The 19,827-nt window shown below is 53.8% G+C and overlaps 1 protein-coding gene across 1 annotated transcript in view; it reads right to left on the bottom strand.

The window, feature by feature from the left end:
• Nucleotides 1-19,827, bottom strand: part of ADAM12 (ADAM metallopeptidase domain 12) — a 311,461-nt gene that overhangs the window by 108,389 nt on the left and 183,245 nt on the right. The window contains 1 exon segment of the mRNA XM_066240397.1: nucleotides 7,368-7,444. Within this exon segment, the coding sequence (XP_066096494.1) occupies nucleotides 7,368-7,444 (77 nt within the window).

Genomic DNA, 19,827 nt, shown 5'->3' on the forward strand with positions numbered 1-19,827 from the left:
GGGGGGGGGGGGCTCATTTCCAATCCGTAATTTCCGTGTGAACTGCTCAGGGACCATCAGACCACCTATCTATGACCCCTGCCACGTGCAAGGCACAGGCGAGCCCCCAGCGGGTCACGTGAGGACATCTCACCCCCTGGCCCCCCTTTCGGGTGTAATTTGTGATCACCAGGTTTGGGAGGCACAACCAAAGAGGTAAAATGTTGAGCTGTTAGAAAAGATGTGAAGAACAGTTACTATGGAGGCATCTGCACAATAGTAGCAGCTATAATTTATGAGGAGACCACCCTCAGCCAGACTCCTTTTGAAAAATAACAGCTTTATTGGGGGGAAATAACTCACCTACTGTTAAGTTCACTCTAGGAACACGGCAAGCCAATGGTTTTTTTAATACATTCCTAGAGTGGTGCACACATAACCCACAATCTAATTCCTGCATCTTCAACACCCTGAAAAGAAACCCTATACCCATCAGCCGCCATTCCTTACCCACCTTCCACCAGGAGCCAGGCCCTTGGAGGTAGTATTTTCTCTAATATTATTTACAGCAAACCTTACAAAGCAGGTATCAGAAGCTCACTGAGCTAAGAGAAAGCCAAGGATAAAAGCCCAAGGTCGCACTGTAGTGAGTTGGACAGTGTTCCCCCCAAAGTACGTCCAAGTCCTAATCCCCGGAACCTGTGGACGTCACCCTTGGAAAAGGGGTTTCTGCAGATGTGATTAAGTTCAGGATCTCAAGATGAGATCATTCTGGATTTAGGGTGGGCCCTCAATGCTGTGATGCGTGTCTTTACCAGAGTCAGAGAGAGGAGAGGCCACGGAGAGAGGGGTGAAGGCCACGTGCAGACAGAGGCAGAGACTGGCCTGAGGCGGCCACAGGAAATGCCAGGATGGAAGGGGCCATCGAGAGCCGGGGGAAGCGTGTTCCCTGCATGGCCAGCAGAAGGAACTGGCCTGACTGCAGACTTCTGGCCTCCAGAGCTGTGCATGCGTGGAGTGCTGTTGCTGTCAGCCAGTTTGCGGCCATGTGTTGTGGCAGCCCAGGAAACTCACACGGCCATGCAGCTGGTCAGCAGCCGCGCCAGGATTCCCCAGACAGACCTGGTTCTCGAGCTTGGTCCCTGGTCCTTGGCCACAGTGGACGGTCAGCCCCTTTCTCCTCAGTCACCAAGAGCTTGCTCTGGGGTGGGCTCAGCCGACGTCCGAGGGAGGGATGCCAGAGCACCTCAGGGCTGCCCACAGGTCCATGGGGAAAGGGGCCTTGAAGGGGGTCCTGGGAGGACAGGGAAGGCTGGAGACAGGGGGGTAGGGGGGCCCAAGTGAGTGGCCTTTAAGAATGAGATGGGGGAACATGGGGCAAGGTGAGCGGCCTTCAAGGAGCACAAGTGGAGGTGAGACAGAGGTCAGTGTCCCCGGGAGAGACACCGTGGACATGAGGACACGTGCAGGTGGGCAGAGGGAGCCTCGGAAGGAGGTCTGGGCATGCAGCATGGGGGCAGTCAGCGAGGCTCTTGGAGGGGTGCCAATCTCTGCCTGCACCCGTGACCTTGGCTTCGGGCCTCAGGGTGTGCTGTGGTCTCATCACTCATTGGTCTACACACTCTTCCTGCAGAGACTAAAAGACCGCCTCTCATAAATCCAACAAATTCCTAGCGGCCAGGACTTGCTGTTCCCTCTTCTCTCTGCCTCCCCCTCCCGCATCTTGGGGGTCTCTGTTGAATCTCCCTGCTGCTTGCACCAGAAGCCCATGGTGCTTCTGGCCTTGCAGGCAGTATGCAAGCTGCTTTCGGATAAGGGCTTTGTTCTGATCCTCTGTGTCTCTGGGGACCCAAAGCCCTCACCTATTCCCGGGGCCATCCCCTGGCTGGAATGACCTTCCAGGCTGACACATCACTTCGGAGGTCCAGGTGGGCCCGGACTCCATCAGGACGGCCTGGCATTCAGGGCCCTTCTGCGGAGCTTCCTCTGGGGGCTTCTGTCACCTTGCTTCCGGAACTTACCACAGGGCACTAGAGTGATGTCTGGCTGCTCCACTCACCCAGGGAGCACGTCCCTTATCTGCTCTCACTCCCTAGCCCCGGCTGGGCCCGCATGGCCAGCGGGTGACCAATGTGTGCGGAGGGGATCAGTCATGTGTGCTGGAGTGGGGGAAGGGCTCTGACGTGTGGGCCACAGGGAGCCACGTGGTGTTGAGTGCAGGGGCGGGGGCAGGTCCTAAGATACGATCAAGCAGTGTTTTTGAAACACGACCTTCCGGAATGCGCAAGATGGCTGTGAAGGGAAGGGTGGAGGCAGGAAGCACGGGTGGGAGGCTATTTGAAAATCTTGGAGCAAAGGTGGATCTCTGGGCTGCTGATGAGAACTGTTTAAGAGATGAGTGGAAGATCTTCTGGGGGCGGGCGTGTGCAGGGCCCTGGGGCAGGAGGGAGGTGAACAGAGATGGGGGGTGGGCCCACGGCGCAACCACGGCCCCCACAGCGCAACCACGGCGCAACCAACGGCGCAAGATGCCCTGGGCTTTCCACAGAAACGGGCTCAAGAGAGAGACGCAGAGGAGTCTGAATTTGGGTGTTTCAAGCTCCTGAGTGAGAGTGGGAGCTGGGGAGAGCTGAGACTTGACCTTGGGAGTCCTTCAGGGTGGAGACGGTGGCTCCCACCGGTGTTTGCCCAGGATGATGGGATGAATGTCCATCTGCATGGGAGGACGAGCAAGGAAAGACCACAGTACAGAGCCCTGGCCAGAGCCAGCATGGCCAGAGGGGTTGGAAGGGGACCCAGCCCAGGCCTGCCCAGTAGACGCTGAGGGCCTGAGGGCAGACTGTGGAGGTCAGGGTCAAATTAGTTTTTCCTCCCTTCTAAGCAAAGTTCTTCCTTCACACGACACACTGTCCTCTAAAGACTTAAATAAAAAATTCAGGCCAGCTAAGATTACATTTCAGCAACCGGTTGATGGCTTGGGGACAGCACAGCATTCCACCAGCATTTCCTGAGCGCCCAGCACGCACCAGTTCAGCCCAGGTCTCTGTCTCCTTGGAGGCCTTCGTCTAGCAGACAGGACAGCAGAGGCAAGGTCATCTCCGTGCCCTTGGCTTTCTGGTCCTCTGGGCCACTTTGCCGCGGGCCATTTAGGATGAGCTATGAGATCTGGAAAAACCGTACCCACCGAGGTCGATGAGCACAGAGCCGGGCTGCGAGGTGCCGGGTGAGCACAGAGCCCGGCTGCGAGGGAGCCCGGCTGCGAGGTGCCCGGGTGAGCAGGGAGCCCGGGCTGCGAGGTGCCCGGTGAGCAGGGATCCCGGGCTGCGAGGTGCCGGGTGAGCAGGGAGCCCGGCTGCGAGGTGCCTGGGTGAACAGGGAGCCCGGGCTGCGAGGTGCCCGGTGAGCAGGGAGCCCGGGCTGCGAGGAGCCCGGTGAGCACGGAGCCCGGGCTGCGAGGTGCCGGGTGAGCACGAGGTGCCCGGTGAGCAGGGAGCCCGGCTGCGAGGTGCCGGGTGAGCAGGGAGCCCGGGCTGCGAGGTGCCGGGTGAGCAGGGAGCCCGGGCTGCGAGGTGCCGGGTGAGCAGGGAGCCCGGGCTGCGAGGTGCCGGGTGAGCAGGGAGCCCGGGCTGCGAGGAGCTCGGTGAGCAGGGAGCCCGGCTGCGAGGTGCCGGGTGAGCAGGGAGGTGCCCGGTGAGCAGGGAGCCCGGGCTGCGAGGTGCCCGGTGAGCAGGGAGCCCGGCTGAGAGGTGCCCGGGTGAGCAGGGAGCCCGGGCTGCGAGGTGCCCGGGTGAGCAGGGAGCCCGGGCTGCGAGGTGCCCGGGTGAGCAGGGAGCCCGGCTGCGAGGTGCCGGGTGAGCAGGGAGCCTGGGCTGCGAGGTGCCCGGTGAGCAGGGAGCCCGGGCTGCGAGGTGCCCGGTGAGCAGGGAGCCCGGCTGAGAGGTGCCCGGGTGAGCAGGGAGCCCGGGCTGCGAGGTGCCCGGGTGAGCAGGGAGCCTGGGCTGCGAGGAGCTCGGTGAGCAGGGAGCCCGGCTGCGAGGTGCCGGGTGAGCAGGGAGCCGGGTTGCGAGGTGCCCGGTGAGCAGGGAGCCCGGCTGCGAGGTGCCCGGGTGAGCAGGGAGCCCGGCTGCGAGGTGCCGGGTGAGCAGGGAGCCCGGCTGCGAGGTGCCCAGGAGGACCGCGACCCCAGGGCACCTCGGGGTAGCCGGCTCCGTGGGGGCTGCGCTCAGCTTCCTGCCTCCTCCGTCTTGTTTCCCTCCTGAGGTTCCTGCCCCTTCGTGTTTTCTCAGCGGGAGATTTCGGGCCCAGTGTCTCCAAACCCGTCGACTCAACTTGTTGGTTAAAAATTGGAAATAGTAACGCTGCACGAAAGCAGAACTTTCGTCTTTTCAACAAGGGCGGTGTTTGCTGTGACCATTCAACTGTAAATAATTACTTTCAGCGTCACGGTTAGTTCTGACTCCACAGGGCCGTAACACTGGTCGGTTCTGCCCTTTGAAAAACCAGTTGATTGGCTAATTTTCAGTAGTCTGGGGGCAAGAAGTTTTCCTGCATTTCATGTCAGAGTGGATGTCGTTCTATAAAACAGCGCTGCAATCTTTATCTTACACAGAAAAACCACTGCGAGGCTTTGAAGGGACACAATCGTGTGGTACTGAGTCCTGGACCAGAAAGCCGCACAGCTGCATTTCTTTACTGAACTGGATTTTTAAAAGCATTCTGTGCTGTCTCCCACCTCTAGGGCTGACGCAGAGCTCTCCAGGGGCTACAAGCAATGCATCGGAAATGTCCCCCACCCGAAAGGTCCTTTCAACAGGGCAGGTGAAAGGACAAGACTCAGACATCCACTGTGACGAGGGCGAGGGGGGCGGTGCTTTACAACAGCAATGTAGCAGATATTCCTGGGGCACCTGCTGTGTGGCAGGAACCGTGCCGTACACGCCAAGGCTGCCTGTGACGCACGGGGGACGCAGGCTTGAGCTGCGTGATGAGCAAGCAGTGTTTGGGAGGCCAGGCTGGGCTTCCTGCAGCAGGCGTCATTTGATTTGCTCCCTGCTGCAGCGTGACCCTTCCGAAGGCCATCGAGAGGCAGGGAGGGCAGCGTGTCCCAGGCGGCGGGGCAGTGGGGAGAAGGACAGCAAGCCCTTGTGCGAGGCTTAGTCTGGAGTCAGCTGGAAAGCAGCACGGCTGAGACGGGGTGGGGGGCTTCCTCAGGGTGGGGGACGATGGGCTGACGACGGTGGTTGGGTCCCCACGAGGCGTTCCCTGGCGGAGGAGAGGCAAGGAGCGCGAGAGCCAACGAGAGACCAGGATGCGGGGGAAGCACGCGCATTTCATGGAAACCATCCCAAGGAGGGCTGAGCGTCCCAGGAGGCGTGTGAGGTGCCCCGGCTCACTTCGGGCCCGGGCTCCCCGCTGCCTGCCCTCAGAGTCCTTTCAAAGGCAGAACAGACTCACGGCCGCGCCCCTTCTGACCACGGCACACTTCAAGCCGTCCCGGCCAGAGCTCTGTCCCCCGCCATTCCCCTGCCTCCTGGGATACTGGTCCTTCTCCTCCCTTATCTTGTCCCCTCAAGCTGCACATGAGGGATGGCCTCTCACTCTCTCCCCTCTTCTCTGGGTCCAGGACGGAGTCTCCCTTGCCTGCCCCTCTCGGATCAAGCCCCTTTGGAGCGCGTGTGAGGGTCCTTCTCTGTTTTTGCTTTGTTTTTCTCTGCAAAGCTGTAGCTGGCTGGGCTCTAATCAAAGCATCCCCCACAGGCCATTCAAGTTCCCCTCTGCATTCCCAGCTTGGAATGTATCTTTGGGTCATTCTGTGCATTTAACATAAAAGTTTTAATCCCTTTTTTCGTTGTCCAAATCTGCCGGGCTGGTTGCGACAGTGTGTGCATCCCTCTGTTCCCACCCCCTGTCGATCCGGCTGCCGCTGGGCAGCTGATGGGACCCGGCTCTCCCTCTGGTCGGACGCTTCACCAGCCAGACCCTCAGGCTGACTGTGAGCTCCGTGCATGGTCCGCTGTTCTTGCAACAACAGCATGGAGTCCTGGGAAGCTCACGTTCTCAGGAACACCATCCGCACACAGGTTCCCCTTCCCGTCCCACTTGGTCTTGGTGGTCGACATGGTCCCTAACTCTTCTGACTGTTCTGAAGTCCCAGCCAAGAGTATGGCACCGTACTCCTCTTTGCCAGGCTATGGGTTGTGCCGGGTCCCCGGGAAGGAATGTTCTCCAGGTGCTGGAGTTCAAAGGTGGACGCCGAGACGCTGTATCATCCAGTCAGAGAGACAGACTCCTCCGTGCGGAAGGAACCGGGGACCAGTTCACTGCCTGGGCTATGGTGCTCCGAGGAAGAGAGAGCATCCATCTGGGGCCCCAGGGCCTCCATAGTGGACTGGCCGCTGACCTTCGTCCCGGATGCCGCCAGGTCTGCCCCACCCCATTCACGTCTGAGCCCCCGTGTTGCATGACCACAGAGCCCAACTCGGTATGTACACACTGTGTGTGCGGTGTGTGCGTATGGAGGCTCATTCCCCGTCATCCCACACAGAACCCCCAGAGCTGTGCGGTCACTGCCGTCACCCTGGGGAGCAGCCCTGCCGTATGCTCAGACTGGCATGCCCTCCCAGCCCCTCCCTTCTCCCTCCCACAGAACCACACTCCAGTGCCACGGGCCAGGGCAAAGCAGGGCTCTGATGATACAAGCTGTTAGTTCCTAAACTCAATAAATAGACCTAATTAAAAAACCTGGGGCAGCTGGAGGTTGGTCAAACAAACTGGTTTTCCTGGTGAGCAGACAGGGCCAGCCGTGATGAGTCGGGAGCGGCTGGACTGCTGGCAGGAGAAGGTCGTGGGGTCGTGCTTCGTGCCACAGACTCGCCACGAAAGCCCTCCGCCTGCCACGCCTTATTCCACACGTCTGGTCTGGGCTAGGTGAGTCCCTTTTACATTGTCTCCTAATAAGAAGGACTTTCTATCATTATGAAGCATGCAGCGTAATCGCTACCTCGTTTAATGCCCTGTCTCTTTCATCACCAGGAATTGTTCAGTCTCTGAGTCACGTGAATGAAAGACGTTCACAAATCCGCGAATGCTGACTCTGGGCCGGGTTAGTCCCCCCCCCCGACCCCCCCCCCCCCCCCCGCTCTGCCCCCCCCCCCCCCCGCTCCGCCCTGCACCAGGCGGGGTCAGCACGGACAGAGGCGCAGCAGGAGAAACCTCAAGCCTGGTAAGCCGTGTGCCTGCGAGCCGTCATGTGGGGCCTCCCGTCTGGCTGGGCGGAGGTGAGGCCCCATCATCCACTCTCAGCACGCCAGAGTGAACAGGAGAAGAGAGGGTTTGGTCTGCCATAGCCGTGCTTATGACCAGAGCCGTTCACTGTCAGGGTCACTTACCTGAGACCAGAACAAGTGCTGAGACTGACCGTCGAACCAGGATATCCTTGCACGTGTCCGTGGTAGTAACAATGACCCTGCAGGGAGGAGAGAGTCGGTTCAGGCATCATATTTAATCACCCGCTCACAATAAACCAACTGCCTCTGACCATCTCCACTTGCTTTTAAAAACGGAATTCCCTTCTGCATCAAATATTTAAATAAGGAGTCTTAACAGGAAATGCTAATAAGCCCAATGCAACCCAGCCAGGGGGAGAACATCCATAGGCTTGGAAAATAGACCCCCTGGGTCTATTCTTGTCTCTGCCACCCTCCAGGTATGTCCTAATGCTGGGTGTTTACAAAATCCAGCCGCACAGCAGACCTCATGGACATCGCCACATCACCCTCGTGCAAACTGTCTTCTGTCATGAGAGGAGGAACCGACACATAACAAGACGAGGTCTCAATCTATGGCTTATGAGGACAAAGGAGAGGGTGAGAGGGAGGGGGTGGAGAGAGTGAGAGAGGGGACCTCACCGAATTGCCCAATTAAGAGTGAAATGTCTCACTCGGTAGGATAGAAAAACCGGAAGGTCTTCTAAGAATAAAGTCCCCCTGTGACAGGCCTGTGATACTCCATTCTTTAATCATGTCACTGCTTGCAAAAGAAAACCACAGCGTGGCCACCTCCTGAGTGAAGATAGTGTCAAGCTTTGTTTTATTGTTGAACAAAGTAACTCTGGGCAGGCGAATGGCTGGCAAGAAGTGGGTGGGGACACTCAGCACACTCCTCAGTCGAGCCCTCCGAATGCCAGGGCCACGCCCCCCGAGCATACAGAGCGGTCACTCGGGCTTCAGGCTGTCCCCGCAGCGCTGCCTTGGCCCCTGGTTCCCTCACTCAGGGATTCACCGATTCACCTTTCTGGGAAGGGCTTGCTGCCAACAGACATGACACTGCAAAGACCCCCTCGACTTTGCGAGGAAAGATGACCGATGACCATCCTTCACTGGGGGGGGGACCCCGACAGCTCTGTGAGAAGGGGGTGGAGATGGTGTCTGTGTCACCGAGGACAGGACGGAGTTCTGAGATCACTGGAGAAGGAAAGGTGGGAGGTGGGACTGGTGCGGGACATTTGTCATTCTGACATATTCTTATTGATTCCAGAAGTTCTTTATCTAGTCAGGATATGAATACTTTGCCTCTTATGAGGTGAGAAATGTCTTTATAATCCATGTAGGATACTTTTGTGTTGTTGCTCAGAGCTTCCAGTTCTCACACGGTCAAACATGTCTTTCCTTTCAAGCATTTTGTGTGTGGCTGACGGTGGCTTTCTTCAAGGTCACAGGCATGTCCCCCTAAATTTCCTTCTATTTCTAGAGTATGACAGTTATCTCTTTAATCTGTCTGGGATCTGTGTTTGCGGGGGTGTGAGGTTGGACTCGAACTTTCCCCGCGCACCGAGGGCCAGCTGCTTCCACCACTTCTCTTTTCTTACTGATTTGCAATGCTACCTTGTCACGTAGGAAATCCCCCTCTGTGTACCTGGCTCCCTCCGCATGCCCCCCCCAGCAGTTCCACGGAGGCACCCTTCCCTCCGTCCCCTCCGGTGCTGATACCTTTCTAGTTACAATCATCTAGATGGCCCTTTAATAGCAAGATAAAGTCCTCTTTTTTATTAAGATAGACTCACGGGCCATAAAATTCACCTTTCAAAAGCACACGGTTTTAATATATTCACAGTGTTGAACTGCCGTGGTCACCATCTAATTCTTAATCATTTTTGTGACTCCAAAAAAAGAAGCCTTCCCCCCATCAGCAGTTACTTCCTGTTACCCCTCCCAGCCCCCGGCAACCACAAATCCACTTCCTGTCTCTGTGCACGTGCCTATCCCGCTCAGGTCACTGCCTGGGGTAACTGGGATCATACAGTCTGTGGCCGCTGGTGCCTGGCTTCTCTCACAGAGCATCGCGGGTTCAAGGCTCACCCTGGTTGTAGAAGGGATCGTACCTCGGTCCTTCTAATCACTGAACACAATGACATTGTATGGTCATACCACCGTTTGTGTCTCTGCTCATCCAACGAGAGGTATTTGGGTTGAGTCCACATTTTCAGTGTTACAAATAGTGCTGCCATGAACACTTGCGTACACATTTCTGCGTGGACATGTTTTCAGTTGTCCTGGGTCCAAGCTCAAGTGGGTGTATGGTTATACACCCACAGGTAGGATTGCGGGGCTGCATGGTGCCTGTGTCTGTCAGTTCTGAGGCGCGGCCCACCGGTCCCCTGAGCAGCTGAATGACTTCACTGAGCCAGGTATGAGGGAGTGCACACGGGTTCCCAATTCTCTATGTCTTTCCCCATGTTCACCCCTGTCCTGGCCAGCTTTCCCATCCCAACGGGCAGTCCCGTAACTGGGTTGAAAGGCTCTGGTTGGCCCCTGCGCACACATAGAATTTGCCTCCTTTTAGAGAAATAGGAAATGCTGCTATGGGCTGTGAACGATGACCATAATCTCATCCACCGGCTTCTGAAATTCCAGAATCATTTATTTTGAGTCTCAATTCATTTTTCAAAGATTATTTATCAAGCGTCCTTTCAAATGAAATACCCAGAAATACATGCTCGCGAAAGCCTGAGCAGAGTACAAATTAGTATAAATTAACTTCCAGTTCAACAACCAGGTTTGGCGCATTGCTTATGAGGGGGAAATGTGTGGATTTCGGCCCTCATGAACGGGTTCTCACATGGTCCACCTCTCTCAGCCAGGAGAAATGGGTGGATTTCGGCTCTCATGAACGAGTTCTCACATGACCCACCTCTCTCGGCCAGGAGAAATGGGTGGATTTCGGCTCTCATGAACGAGTTCTCACATGACCCACCTCTCTCGGCCAGGAGAAATGGGTGGATTTCGGCCCTCATGAACGGGTTCTCACATGGTCCACCTCTCTCGGCCAGGAGAAATGGGTGGATTTCGGCCCTTATGAATGGGTTCTCACATGACCCACCTCTCTCGGCCGTGACCAGAGGTAACGTCGGCTTTGTTTATCCCTCAGCTGGCTGGCCGACCAGCCTGTGGCTCGCTCCGGGCCAATCTAAGCGACGAGCTCCCCAGATGACCCCGCATCATCGCCAGAATGCCAGGTCCCAGATGTTCCAGGGCAATGAGTGTCCCATGAATTCTTATTATTATAATTACAAATATTTTTTCCCTGATATGATTCACAAATGTGTCAACAAATATCATTTAGGTTTTTTGTTTTTTAATTTTTATTTATTCATTTTTAGAGAGGAGAGAGACAGAGAGGGAGAGAGAGGAGAGAGAGACAGAGAGAGAGAAAGGGGGAGGAGCTGGAAGCATCAACTCCCATATGTGCCTTGACCAGGCAAGCCCAGGGATTTGAACCGGCGACCTCAGCATTTCCAGGTCGATGCTTTATCCACTGCACCACCACAGGTCAGGCCCTCATTTAGTTTTTTTATAACATAGCACTTCATCATAGAAATTCACAACTCAGGAAGACACACTCGTCATGCCCCTTGTCATGTAATCAGCTGGGGAACTTGGTTATAAAGCGTGAAGGGGAGGGACCCTGCTCCCGGGGCGGGGGTGGGGAGATGAGCCCTCTGGCGGTGGCTGAGGCCGGGGTAGGACCACCAGCGGCATCACCATCAGGAGCAGCAGGCAAGTGTGTGTCCCCGCCTCTGAGGGCCAGGTTGCCTCCTGTGGACTGATGCTGAGAGGGAAGAACCGGCCAGGCCTAGTGGATGCATACAGCACGTGGCCTGCCATGGCTGCACCCACGAGAGATGCAGCAGGTGTCCACCATGACTTACGGAGGTCTCGTGCGTGCCCCAGGACCCACAGACTTATGACCACAACCACCGCCCTTGCCAACTCCCCCAAACAGCCTCCCCCTTCCGCTGCCTCCAGGTGTCAACGAGCCCAGTCTCTTTGTCGCATCTGCAGCAAGACGTGGCCATGCCCGCACACCGCTGCCTCAGCCCAGTTCTGCTGACCCATCATTTCTATTTCCACCAGCAGAACATCACGCAGAAAATAGCCCCAAACATGCATAACCACGAAATTACATCTTTTCCTTTACAAAACCTCTAACCATGTACTCTACATACTTATTACCTAACCTAATGCATTTTTCCTCCACTCCAGTAAAATAAATTTTTCCTTCTGTTTAATATGACCCATCAAATATAATGGAGGAGGTGAGAGGAAGACACAGTAAGGGCTCCTGAGCTTGGAAAGGGTGGCCCCTCACTCTGTGCCCCGCGGAAAGTCAAGTCAAAATTCTGCTCCCCGGCTCTTGGAGGACCAGACAGAAAGGAACCGTCGAGGCTGTGATATTTCCAGTGCTTCATTCCTCGGGAACCCCGTCGGCTCCCCCACACCCCCGGCCATGTGCCACGTGCTGAACTGTCCTGATGTGCTGTTTGAATCACACAGCGTTCTGGCTGGAGGGAAGCGTCAGGCCGCCTAAGGCCAACCTCCCTCTGTTCCAGCTGCCCCTCCGCGTGCACACAGGAAAACCGAGGCGTGGCTGGGTCACAGGGTTGGTTAGTGGCTGAGCAGAAACCGAAACCCAGGCCTCAGGCCTCTGGGCTGCATGCCTGAGAGCTTCCCTCCACAGCTGGCCGTTCTGAACGTGTGCCCTCACGGGTCCCTCTTTCTGAGGAGAAAGGCCATCTCTCCTAAGGCCCAAATCTGGACGGAATGCTTTCTCGAGTCTAGCACAGCCTTGTCACAGTGTCACTCAGGGAGTCCTAGGGCAGTGACGTCATTTCCACAGGTAGAACGATGTGCAGATAGGAGGGGGATGAGGGTGCATGAGTGTGTGTGTGTGTGAGAGCATGTGTGTCTGTGTGTGTGTGAGAGCATATGTGTGGCGTGAGCACACGTGTGCCTGTGTGTGTGTGCGTGCATGCGCCAGTTGCTGACTTGCATTTCAATGTGACTGTATGGCCCAGCCTTTCTGTGGAACATCACATCCCCCATTCCACATGCCTGCCTGCGAGCAAGACAGGGCACAGCGCACTCCAAGGTAAATATGACCGTGCAGCTGGGCCTTTCTGTGACCGGGCTACGTCATGCTTGGCCCTGAGAGTGGACAGGACAGGGTCTTGGGAAAGAAGTTGCCCCACCCGTACCCCCAGAACTACTCTGTGTCCAGCTCTAACAAGAACCGTGTCCGGGGAAAGAGAAGAAAGGGCCAGGCTCGGGGACCAGCACGTTGTCTAGCTGTGCTGGAATTCTGCATTAGGATACACGTGCTTAGGCCACCGTGCTCATGTTCTTTGGGACCTCCCGGCAAGTGGGCCAGGACACGGGCAGCATGTCTGCCACCGTGGGAGCGCTGGGTCGCTCACAGGTTGAAAGTCTGGAGGTTTGAGACTTTGCATCTCAGTTTTTAATCTGCAAAATGAGATGGACATTTATTGCCCCAGGCTTTACAGATCAAATAAACATTACGCGAGGAAGCAACTCGTGAAATGTAAGGCACCTTTACCGATCCAGAATGTGAAAATATGTGCTTTTGACCCACTGTTCTGCATGGGACCCTAGCTCAGCTTAGTTTTCTAGAATGCATGACTGAGCCTGTGAGAGAGAAACTGACCCATTAGAGAGAAGGGAGTGTGATTTTCCTATCCTCCCGCCCTGGTCCCTAACTCTTGGATGTTGTGTAGGACTGTGTGTGGGTCCCCGAATAGGAACAAGAGAGGCGTGACAGGAGCCAGGCTCACAAGAGCTAAGGGGCCAGTTGCTATTCATGGAGACAGACATGTCCTGAGAGTTCCATTCTCAGCAGGGCGCACCAGCAACCTCCTGTTGTCTCCCAGTGGGAGGGGCTTCGGAAGGGACGTGTGCTCTTGGGAGGTGAAGAACTGCTGTCACTGGATCTTCAGAGCGCTGGTTGTGGCTGGCTCACTAGGCTGGAGGCCTGACGGTGCGCCAGGTCCCGGGACCGTCTGCTCCCCTGGCCTGTGACCCTCACCTCTCCCTCGTCGGCCTGCACAGGGAGGTCCAATTCGGCGCCATTCATTCCCCAACGGCTTTAGGGACGGGAGGCCACCCAAACCAGGTGCTCCTTGGGAACTCACCCTGGACTCTGCGCGGACCTGGCTCTTTCTGTTGTTCAGTTCCTAAAGCAGCCCGGTCACGGGCATGTCGTGTGGCCTGTCGTCAGACTGTATGCTCCCCGAGGATACAGGCCATGTCCTCCTCCCTCCCGCACGTGGCCACAAAGCACCGGACCTCAGTTCAGCTGGTTTTCAGAGCAATGTGTTCAGAGAACTCCCGGGGCTGTCCTCTCCCCATGTTCCAGGGTTGTAGCTCAGCAGTACCACCCCCCACCCCCAGCATCTGCACCTGGTCCACCTTGCTACAGTGTTACAGACTCACTCCATTAGAACAAACATGGCAGCCAGGCAGGTGGAAGAGACGCCTGGCTGCGTTGTTGCCTAGTGGTAGGGAGCTCCGATTCTCGATTCTGGAGTCCAGCTCTGTGGGTTTGAATCATCAGCGGCGGTCTTGATCCAGTTACTCAACCCCCCACCCCACCCCCACCAGGTCTCAGAGCCCTCCTCGGGGTATAAAAACAGCCAACAAGGATTTACCGCACTTGGATCAACCGTCCCAGCGCACGACACTTTGAGTGGGGTCTTGTGTGTTGTTGGTGCTCACTGACGTCAGCTGTCACACGGGGTTCTTGCACCATTTGTTGTGGAGCGAGCGAGAGAGCGAGCGCGCATCTGGACGTACGGATGACGGAATGAACGCTCACGGTGGGCACACTGGTCCCAGAGCCATGACTGAGGAGGCACTGGAGGAGCCACTGCTACTTTGGGAGGGTCAAAATACAAGGGCCACAGGAACAGCACAAACAGTATGATGTTCTAGAAGGATCCCGCAGGCTGGAGAGGGGCTGGCTTAAATAAGGTGAGCAACTGTCCTCCTTTAGGGAGGACAGTCCTTCTTTTGTAAGCTCCGTCCTCCCTGGAAAAGTGTCCTCCTACATGTCCTCCTTTTTGATATTGGAAGACTAATCTGTAAACCTCCATATTTGATTGATGCAGAGTCGGTCCATTGTGTGTGAAGTGACGTATTTGTATCTAAATGAGTCTTTTACCTGACAATTATTATTAAAAGTTAATAGGCATGTAAGTATAATTACAATATAAAATATCACAGATGTTTTTATTGTGCATTTATCATATTATAGTATATTATTGTTGCAATGAATAAAATGTTTCTTTTATTTACAATATTGTTTTCTTCAATTTATTTTCGTCCTCCTTTTCATTGTAAAAAAGTCGGTCACCTTAGGTTAAAGCTAGGTGAGATCGGAGGCAGGAGAGACTGGGAGGTGGCCCTGACAGCTGCCAGCGGAGAGGAAGGGGGTGGGGGCCCTGAGCTGGATGGAGCCCTCAGTCCATGTAGCACTAGCTTTACTTAGGCTCGTGATTCCTGGGGGAAATGTCCGTCTCCTCCCTCTGGCCCCGTGTGGAGCCCCTTGTTTTAACCAGGGGTCCCCAAAATTTTTACACAGGGGGCCAGTTCACTGTCCCTCAGACCATTGGAGGGCCGCCACATACAGTGCTCTTCTCACTGACCACCAATGAAAGAGGAGCCCCTTCCGGAAGTGCGGCGGCGGGGGGGGGGGGGGGGGGGCGGATAAGTGGCCTCAGGGGGCTGCATGCGGCCCGCAGGCCGGGCCGTAGTTTGGGGACGCCTATTTAACCCCTGCCATAATCTCAGTGGTGGTCACGGGGCCTGGCCCTGTGGAGGTGACCAGTGACCGTATGTGTGTGATGGACGGATGCCCTTAGGAATGTTTCTGGCCATGCCCAGGAGGGTCTTTTGGGAATGTAAACGGCACCAACGCCCTAGCATGGTCCCCACAGGCCTTACTACAAGGGGCATGAGGCAACACAGCCCTCCCTTAGCCTGCGCCCAGCAAAGGAGAAAGCCACAGATATTTTCCATCCTGTCGTGACAACGGGGAGATAAAAGACCAGCCATCAACCCCCAAACCAGAATCAGCCCCTGACCGCTCTGCTTGTCCACCAGCTCACACTGACTGCGGGGGTGATTCCAAGAAGGAAAAAAACCAAAACAAAAAAACCCCAAAAATGGACGTGAGCCAAAAAAGGGGTTTTTCTTTTATCTATCATTGTAAACGGACAGAAATCCGTTGTTGCTGACTTGTGGGGACCAGGCGATGAGTCAGCACATTTCTTTCTGTTTCCCAGACAGACTCAAGAAAAACAGAGCCCCCGAGCTGCCCCTGTGTCCTCCTGGGGAAAGACAACATGAGCCCTCCCCTCGCCCCCACCCAGACTCCCTGGCGGGGCGTCTGCTGGAAGGGGCGGCTGTCCAGGGCTCTGGGCTTCCTTAGTGAACAGACTGTTCCTCCTTATCTCTGCGGTGACAGTGACGGGGGTGACGGGCTGATGGTTCAGGTGGGCACAGAGGGAGGGGAGGCAGCTGCGGCTGAGCCTTAGGAAAAGTCAGCCTTTTTCTTTTCTTTTCTTTTTTTTTTTTTTTTACAGAAACAGAGAGAGAGAGTCAGGGAGAGGGACAGACAGACAGGAACGGAGAGATGAGAAGCATCAACCATCAGTTTTTTGTTGCGCTTTGCAATACCTTAATTGTTCATTGATTGCCTTCTCATACGTGCCTTGACCATGGGCCTTCAGCAGACCAAGTAACCCCTTGCTCGAGGCAGCGACCTTGGGCTCAAGCTGGTAAGCTTTTGCTCAAACCAGATGAGCCCTTACTCAAGCTGGCGACCTCGAGGTCTCGAACCTGGGTCTTTCGCATCCCAGTCCAATGCTCTATCCACTGCGCCACCGCCCGGTCAGGCAGCCTTTTTCTCATTTAAATGCGAAACGTGCTTGTTGCTCCGAGGTGTGGGGTGCCTGTTCACCCAGCCTCTGGTGGCCTCACTTGCGGAAGACAGATGCAATGTCAGACGAAGATCAAAGTACAATTACCAGCTTATTTACCCTCCTCCCCCCCAAAAAAAGGTATAGTCTGTTAGAGGATGCAACTTAGACCTGGGCAGAAGCGAGGCTTCCTGAAGTGTCCAGCTCCCTTCTGCCCTGCCCCATGACTAGCCAAGCCTCGGGGGAGCTGGGGTGGCAGCTCACGGCCCCTTGGCATCTATGCAGAAGGAGTGGGCGAGTCTCACCCATCCCTGACTCAGGGAGGACAGGAGGGTGGCCTCATGGCCTTCCCAAGGCAGGTCTCTCCCCCTCTCCCATTAGCAGGGACCAGGGTTGTTTGATGCTCCTCCCATCCTCTCCCTAGCCCCCCCCCCCATGGGAGGACCAAGGGAGTGAGTAGAGGGAAGGAGGGGACATCTGTCCTATCTGGTCTCCTCATGGAGAAAGGAGGAAAAAGAAGAATGTAATCCCCCTCTGCCCCCGGCCCCTGCACATGACAACCACAGGAACCAGACAAATACAGTACCCCCCACCACCACCAACTGAGCCAACTGCTCTGAACGTTCCAGGCCTTCCATCGGCCTGCTGTCCCACTTGGGATTGATGTTATTTAGGGGGGTAAATTCCAAAAAAATACTATTATTGATTTAACCTCTTTATATAGTTCTATTTAAATTTTTCTATCTCACCTTGAGCCATTTTTAAGAATCCACATTTTCAAGAAAGTGGTATTTTTCATAACATTCTTGTTATTTAAAAACTCTCTGTACAGTAATAGCTACATCCCTCTTTGTTGTCTTAATATTGTTTACATGAGAATTCTTTTTTCCCCCTTGATTAATTTTGTGTTGTCCATTTTATTAATATTTTCAAAGAAGCAGCTTTTGGTTTAATTGCTTTTCTCAATTTTTTGATTGGCTTTTATTTTATTATATATATTTTTATTAATTTCTGCTCATTAAAAAAAATCTTCATATCAGATAGAGGTCTGTTTAGATTTCCAACCTCTGGCTGTAGTTTCATCAGTTTACCATTGTAATTCCTTTGATCATTACTCTATATGCTTTGAGACTATTTTGCTAGTACATGTAGGCTCACAATTCTTTTTTTTTTTTTTTTTTTTAAATTTTTTGTTCAGTGATAGGAGGGGAGGCAGAGAGACTCCCACATGCACCCTGACCAAGATTCACCTGGCAAGCCCACTACGGGGCTCTGCTCTGCTCTTCTGGGGTGTTGCTCTGTTGCTCTGCAACTGAGCTCATCTAAGCGCCTAAGGCAGAGGCCATGGTGCCATCTTTAGCATCCAGGGCCAGTGGCTCCAATTGAGCCTTGGCTGCAGAAAGGGGAGTGGAGAGAAGCGAGAGAGGGAAGGGTAGAGAAGCAGATGAGCACTTCTCCTATGAGCCCTGATGGGAATCAAACCTGGGACATCCATATGCCGGGCCAACGCTCTACCACTGAGCCAACTGGCCAGGGCCTAGGTTCACCATTCTTTTACCATCCTTTACAACTGTGCCTTCTCACTAAGTAATGATAAAAAGAACAATTAAGTAATGACCCCTTTACCCTAATAATGCCTTTTTTTTTTGCCTTAAGATCTGGCTTGGCTGATGTTCACACTGCTATGGCAACTTTCTTTGGGTTAAGATGACCATATTGCATTTGCAGTGTGAATTCTGCAAAAATTAATGAGCCAGATTTTATTTTAAGTTTCAAATAGATAATCTGTTTTTACTTTAACAAACAGATTTAATCTATTTACGTATAATGAAATTAACATGATGACTCATTTTTAATCTTACTATTTTTAATTTTACCTTCTGCTTCTTTTTGTATTCTATTCCTTCTTTCCTGCCATTTACTGGATGAGATACTATTTTTACTCACTTTCTATTATTTGGAATTACACATTTTGTTTTCCTATTCTTTTTTTTTGGATAGTCTTACATTTGTAAAATGCATTCTTATTAAAATCTGAAGTTAGTCAACATTTCCATTATTCTCTAGTACAAAACATTCTCAAACTGTTTTAAATCTATGGGCTCATCTTCTTTTCAAACATCCCAATGGAGTCATGATTGTTAGAGTCATTATTTTAAGTAGCTTACTGAGACTGATTCACATACAAGTGTTTTGCTTCCTGCTGCCCCCAGCAGGCTACCCACCCCCTCGTCTGTGTACCATTTCCTCGTCACTGAGCTATTCGCTGGGAGCTTTTCTTTGGTAGGTGTGTCCTCTGTTGGAATCTGAGAGTAGGTAATTCTTTTGTCTTGGTATGAAAATGCGTTTTGCCCTTATTCCTGTAAAGTCATTGAACTGAGTCTCCGACTGAGGTGGGCAGTCATTTTCCCTCCGCTCCCTGAAATCTTGACACCGCAATCGCTGACTCGGAGACCGCTGCTGGCTCAATTGTCATCGTGCACAAAGTAGGTCTTTTCTCTCCTAGGGTTTTCATTTTTTTATTTATTTATTTATTCATTTTAGAGAGGAGAGAGAGGGAGACAGAGAGAGAGGAAAGAGAGACAGGGGGGAGGAGCTGGAAGCATCAATTCCCATATGTGCCTTGACCAGGCAAGCCCAGGGTTTCGAACCGGCGACCTCAGCATTTCCAGGTTGACGCTTTATCCACTGCGCCACCACAGGTCAGGCTTTCCTAGGGTTTTCAGACCCCCCTCTGGTCCACCAGGTTCACCCCGAGCCACCCTGGAGTGGGCTGATTTTTATTCTTCCCGCCTGAGGCTCTTGTTTTCCATGAGCTCCAAAGTGGTCGCATTGCACTGTTTCAACACGGCTTCTTTCGTATTTATTTATTTATTTATTTATTTTTCCCCTTGTATTTTCTTTTTTTTTTATTAAAGATTTTTTTTTTATATTTTATTTATTGATTTTCAGAGAGAGAGGAGTGAGAGAGAAAGAGAGAGACAGAGAGAGAGAAGGAGGAGCTGGAAGCATCAACTTCCATATGTGCCTTGACCGGGCAAGCCCAAGGTTTCGAACCGGCAACCTCAGTGTTCCAGGTCGACGCTTTATCCCACTGGGCCACCACAGGTCAGGCTCCCTTTGTATTTTCACTCTGGAATTTCTATTTGGCCTTTTCCGTTCTCTTTAAAATATTTATTTACTTACTTACTTTGCTCTGACTGTCCCAGTCTCTCGCATTCCTGGCGGGGCTGATGCCAGTTCCTCGTTTGCCAACGCTTGCTCACAGAGGTTTGTTTTCCTGTGCGCTTCATTTGAATTTTGGGCTCATTTATTGTTCTTTTTATTTTGCATGGGCATCCTCTGTAATCTGGGCCGTAGAAACGTTCCTATAGAACGACTCTGGGGTCGGCTTCAGCTTGGGCCCAGGGAACCGGGGCTGCTTATCTGGGATTAGTGTTGGGGTGACAGTATTGAGAGGAGGTGCACCCCCAGGTGGGTGTGGGAACCTGGACGGCAGCCTGCTCCGTTCCAGACGTCCGCTCGTGAGCCAGGCTGGGGTTCCAGCGGCTCCGGTTTTTACGAGGACTTTCTTCAGT

Source organism: Saccopteryx bilineata, chromosome 7, assembly GCF_036850765.1.
Source record: "Saccopteryx bilineata isolate mSacBil1 chromosome 7, mSacBil1_pri_phased_curated, whole genome shotgun sequence".
Taxonomy (NCBI): Eukaryota; Metazoa; Chordata; class Mammalia; order Chiroptera; family Emballonuridae; genus Saccopteryx; species Saccopteryx bilineata.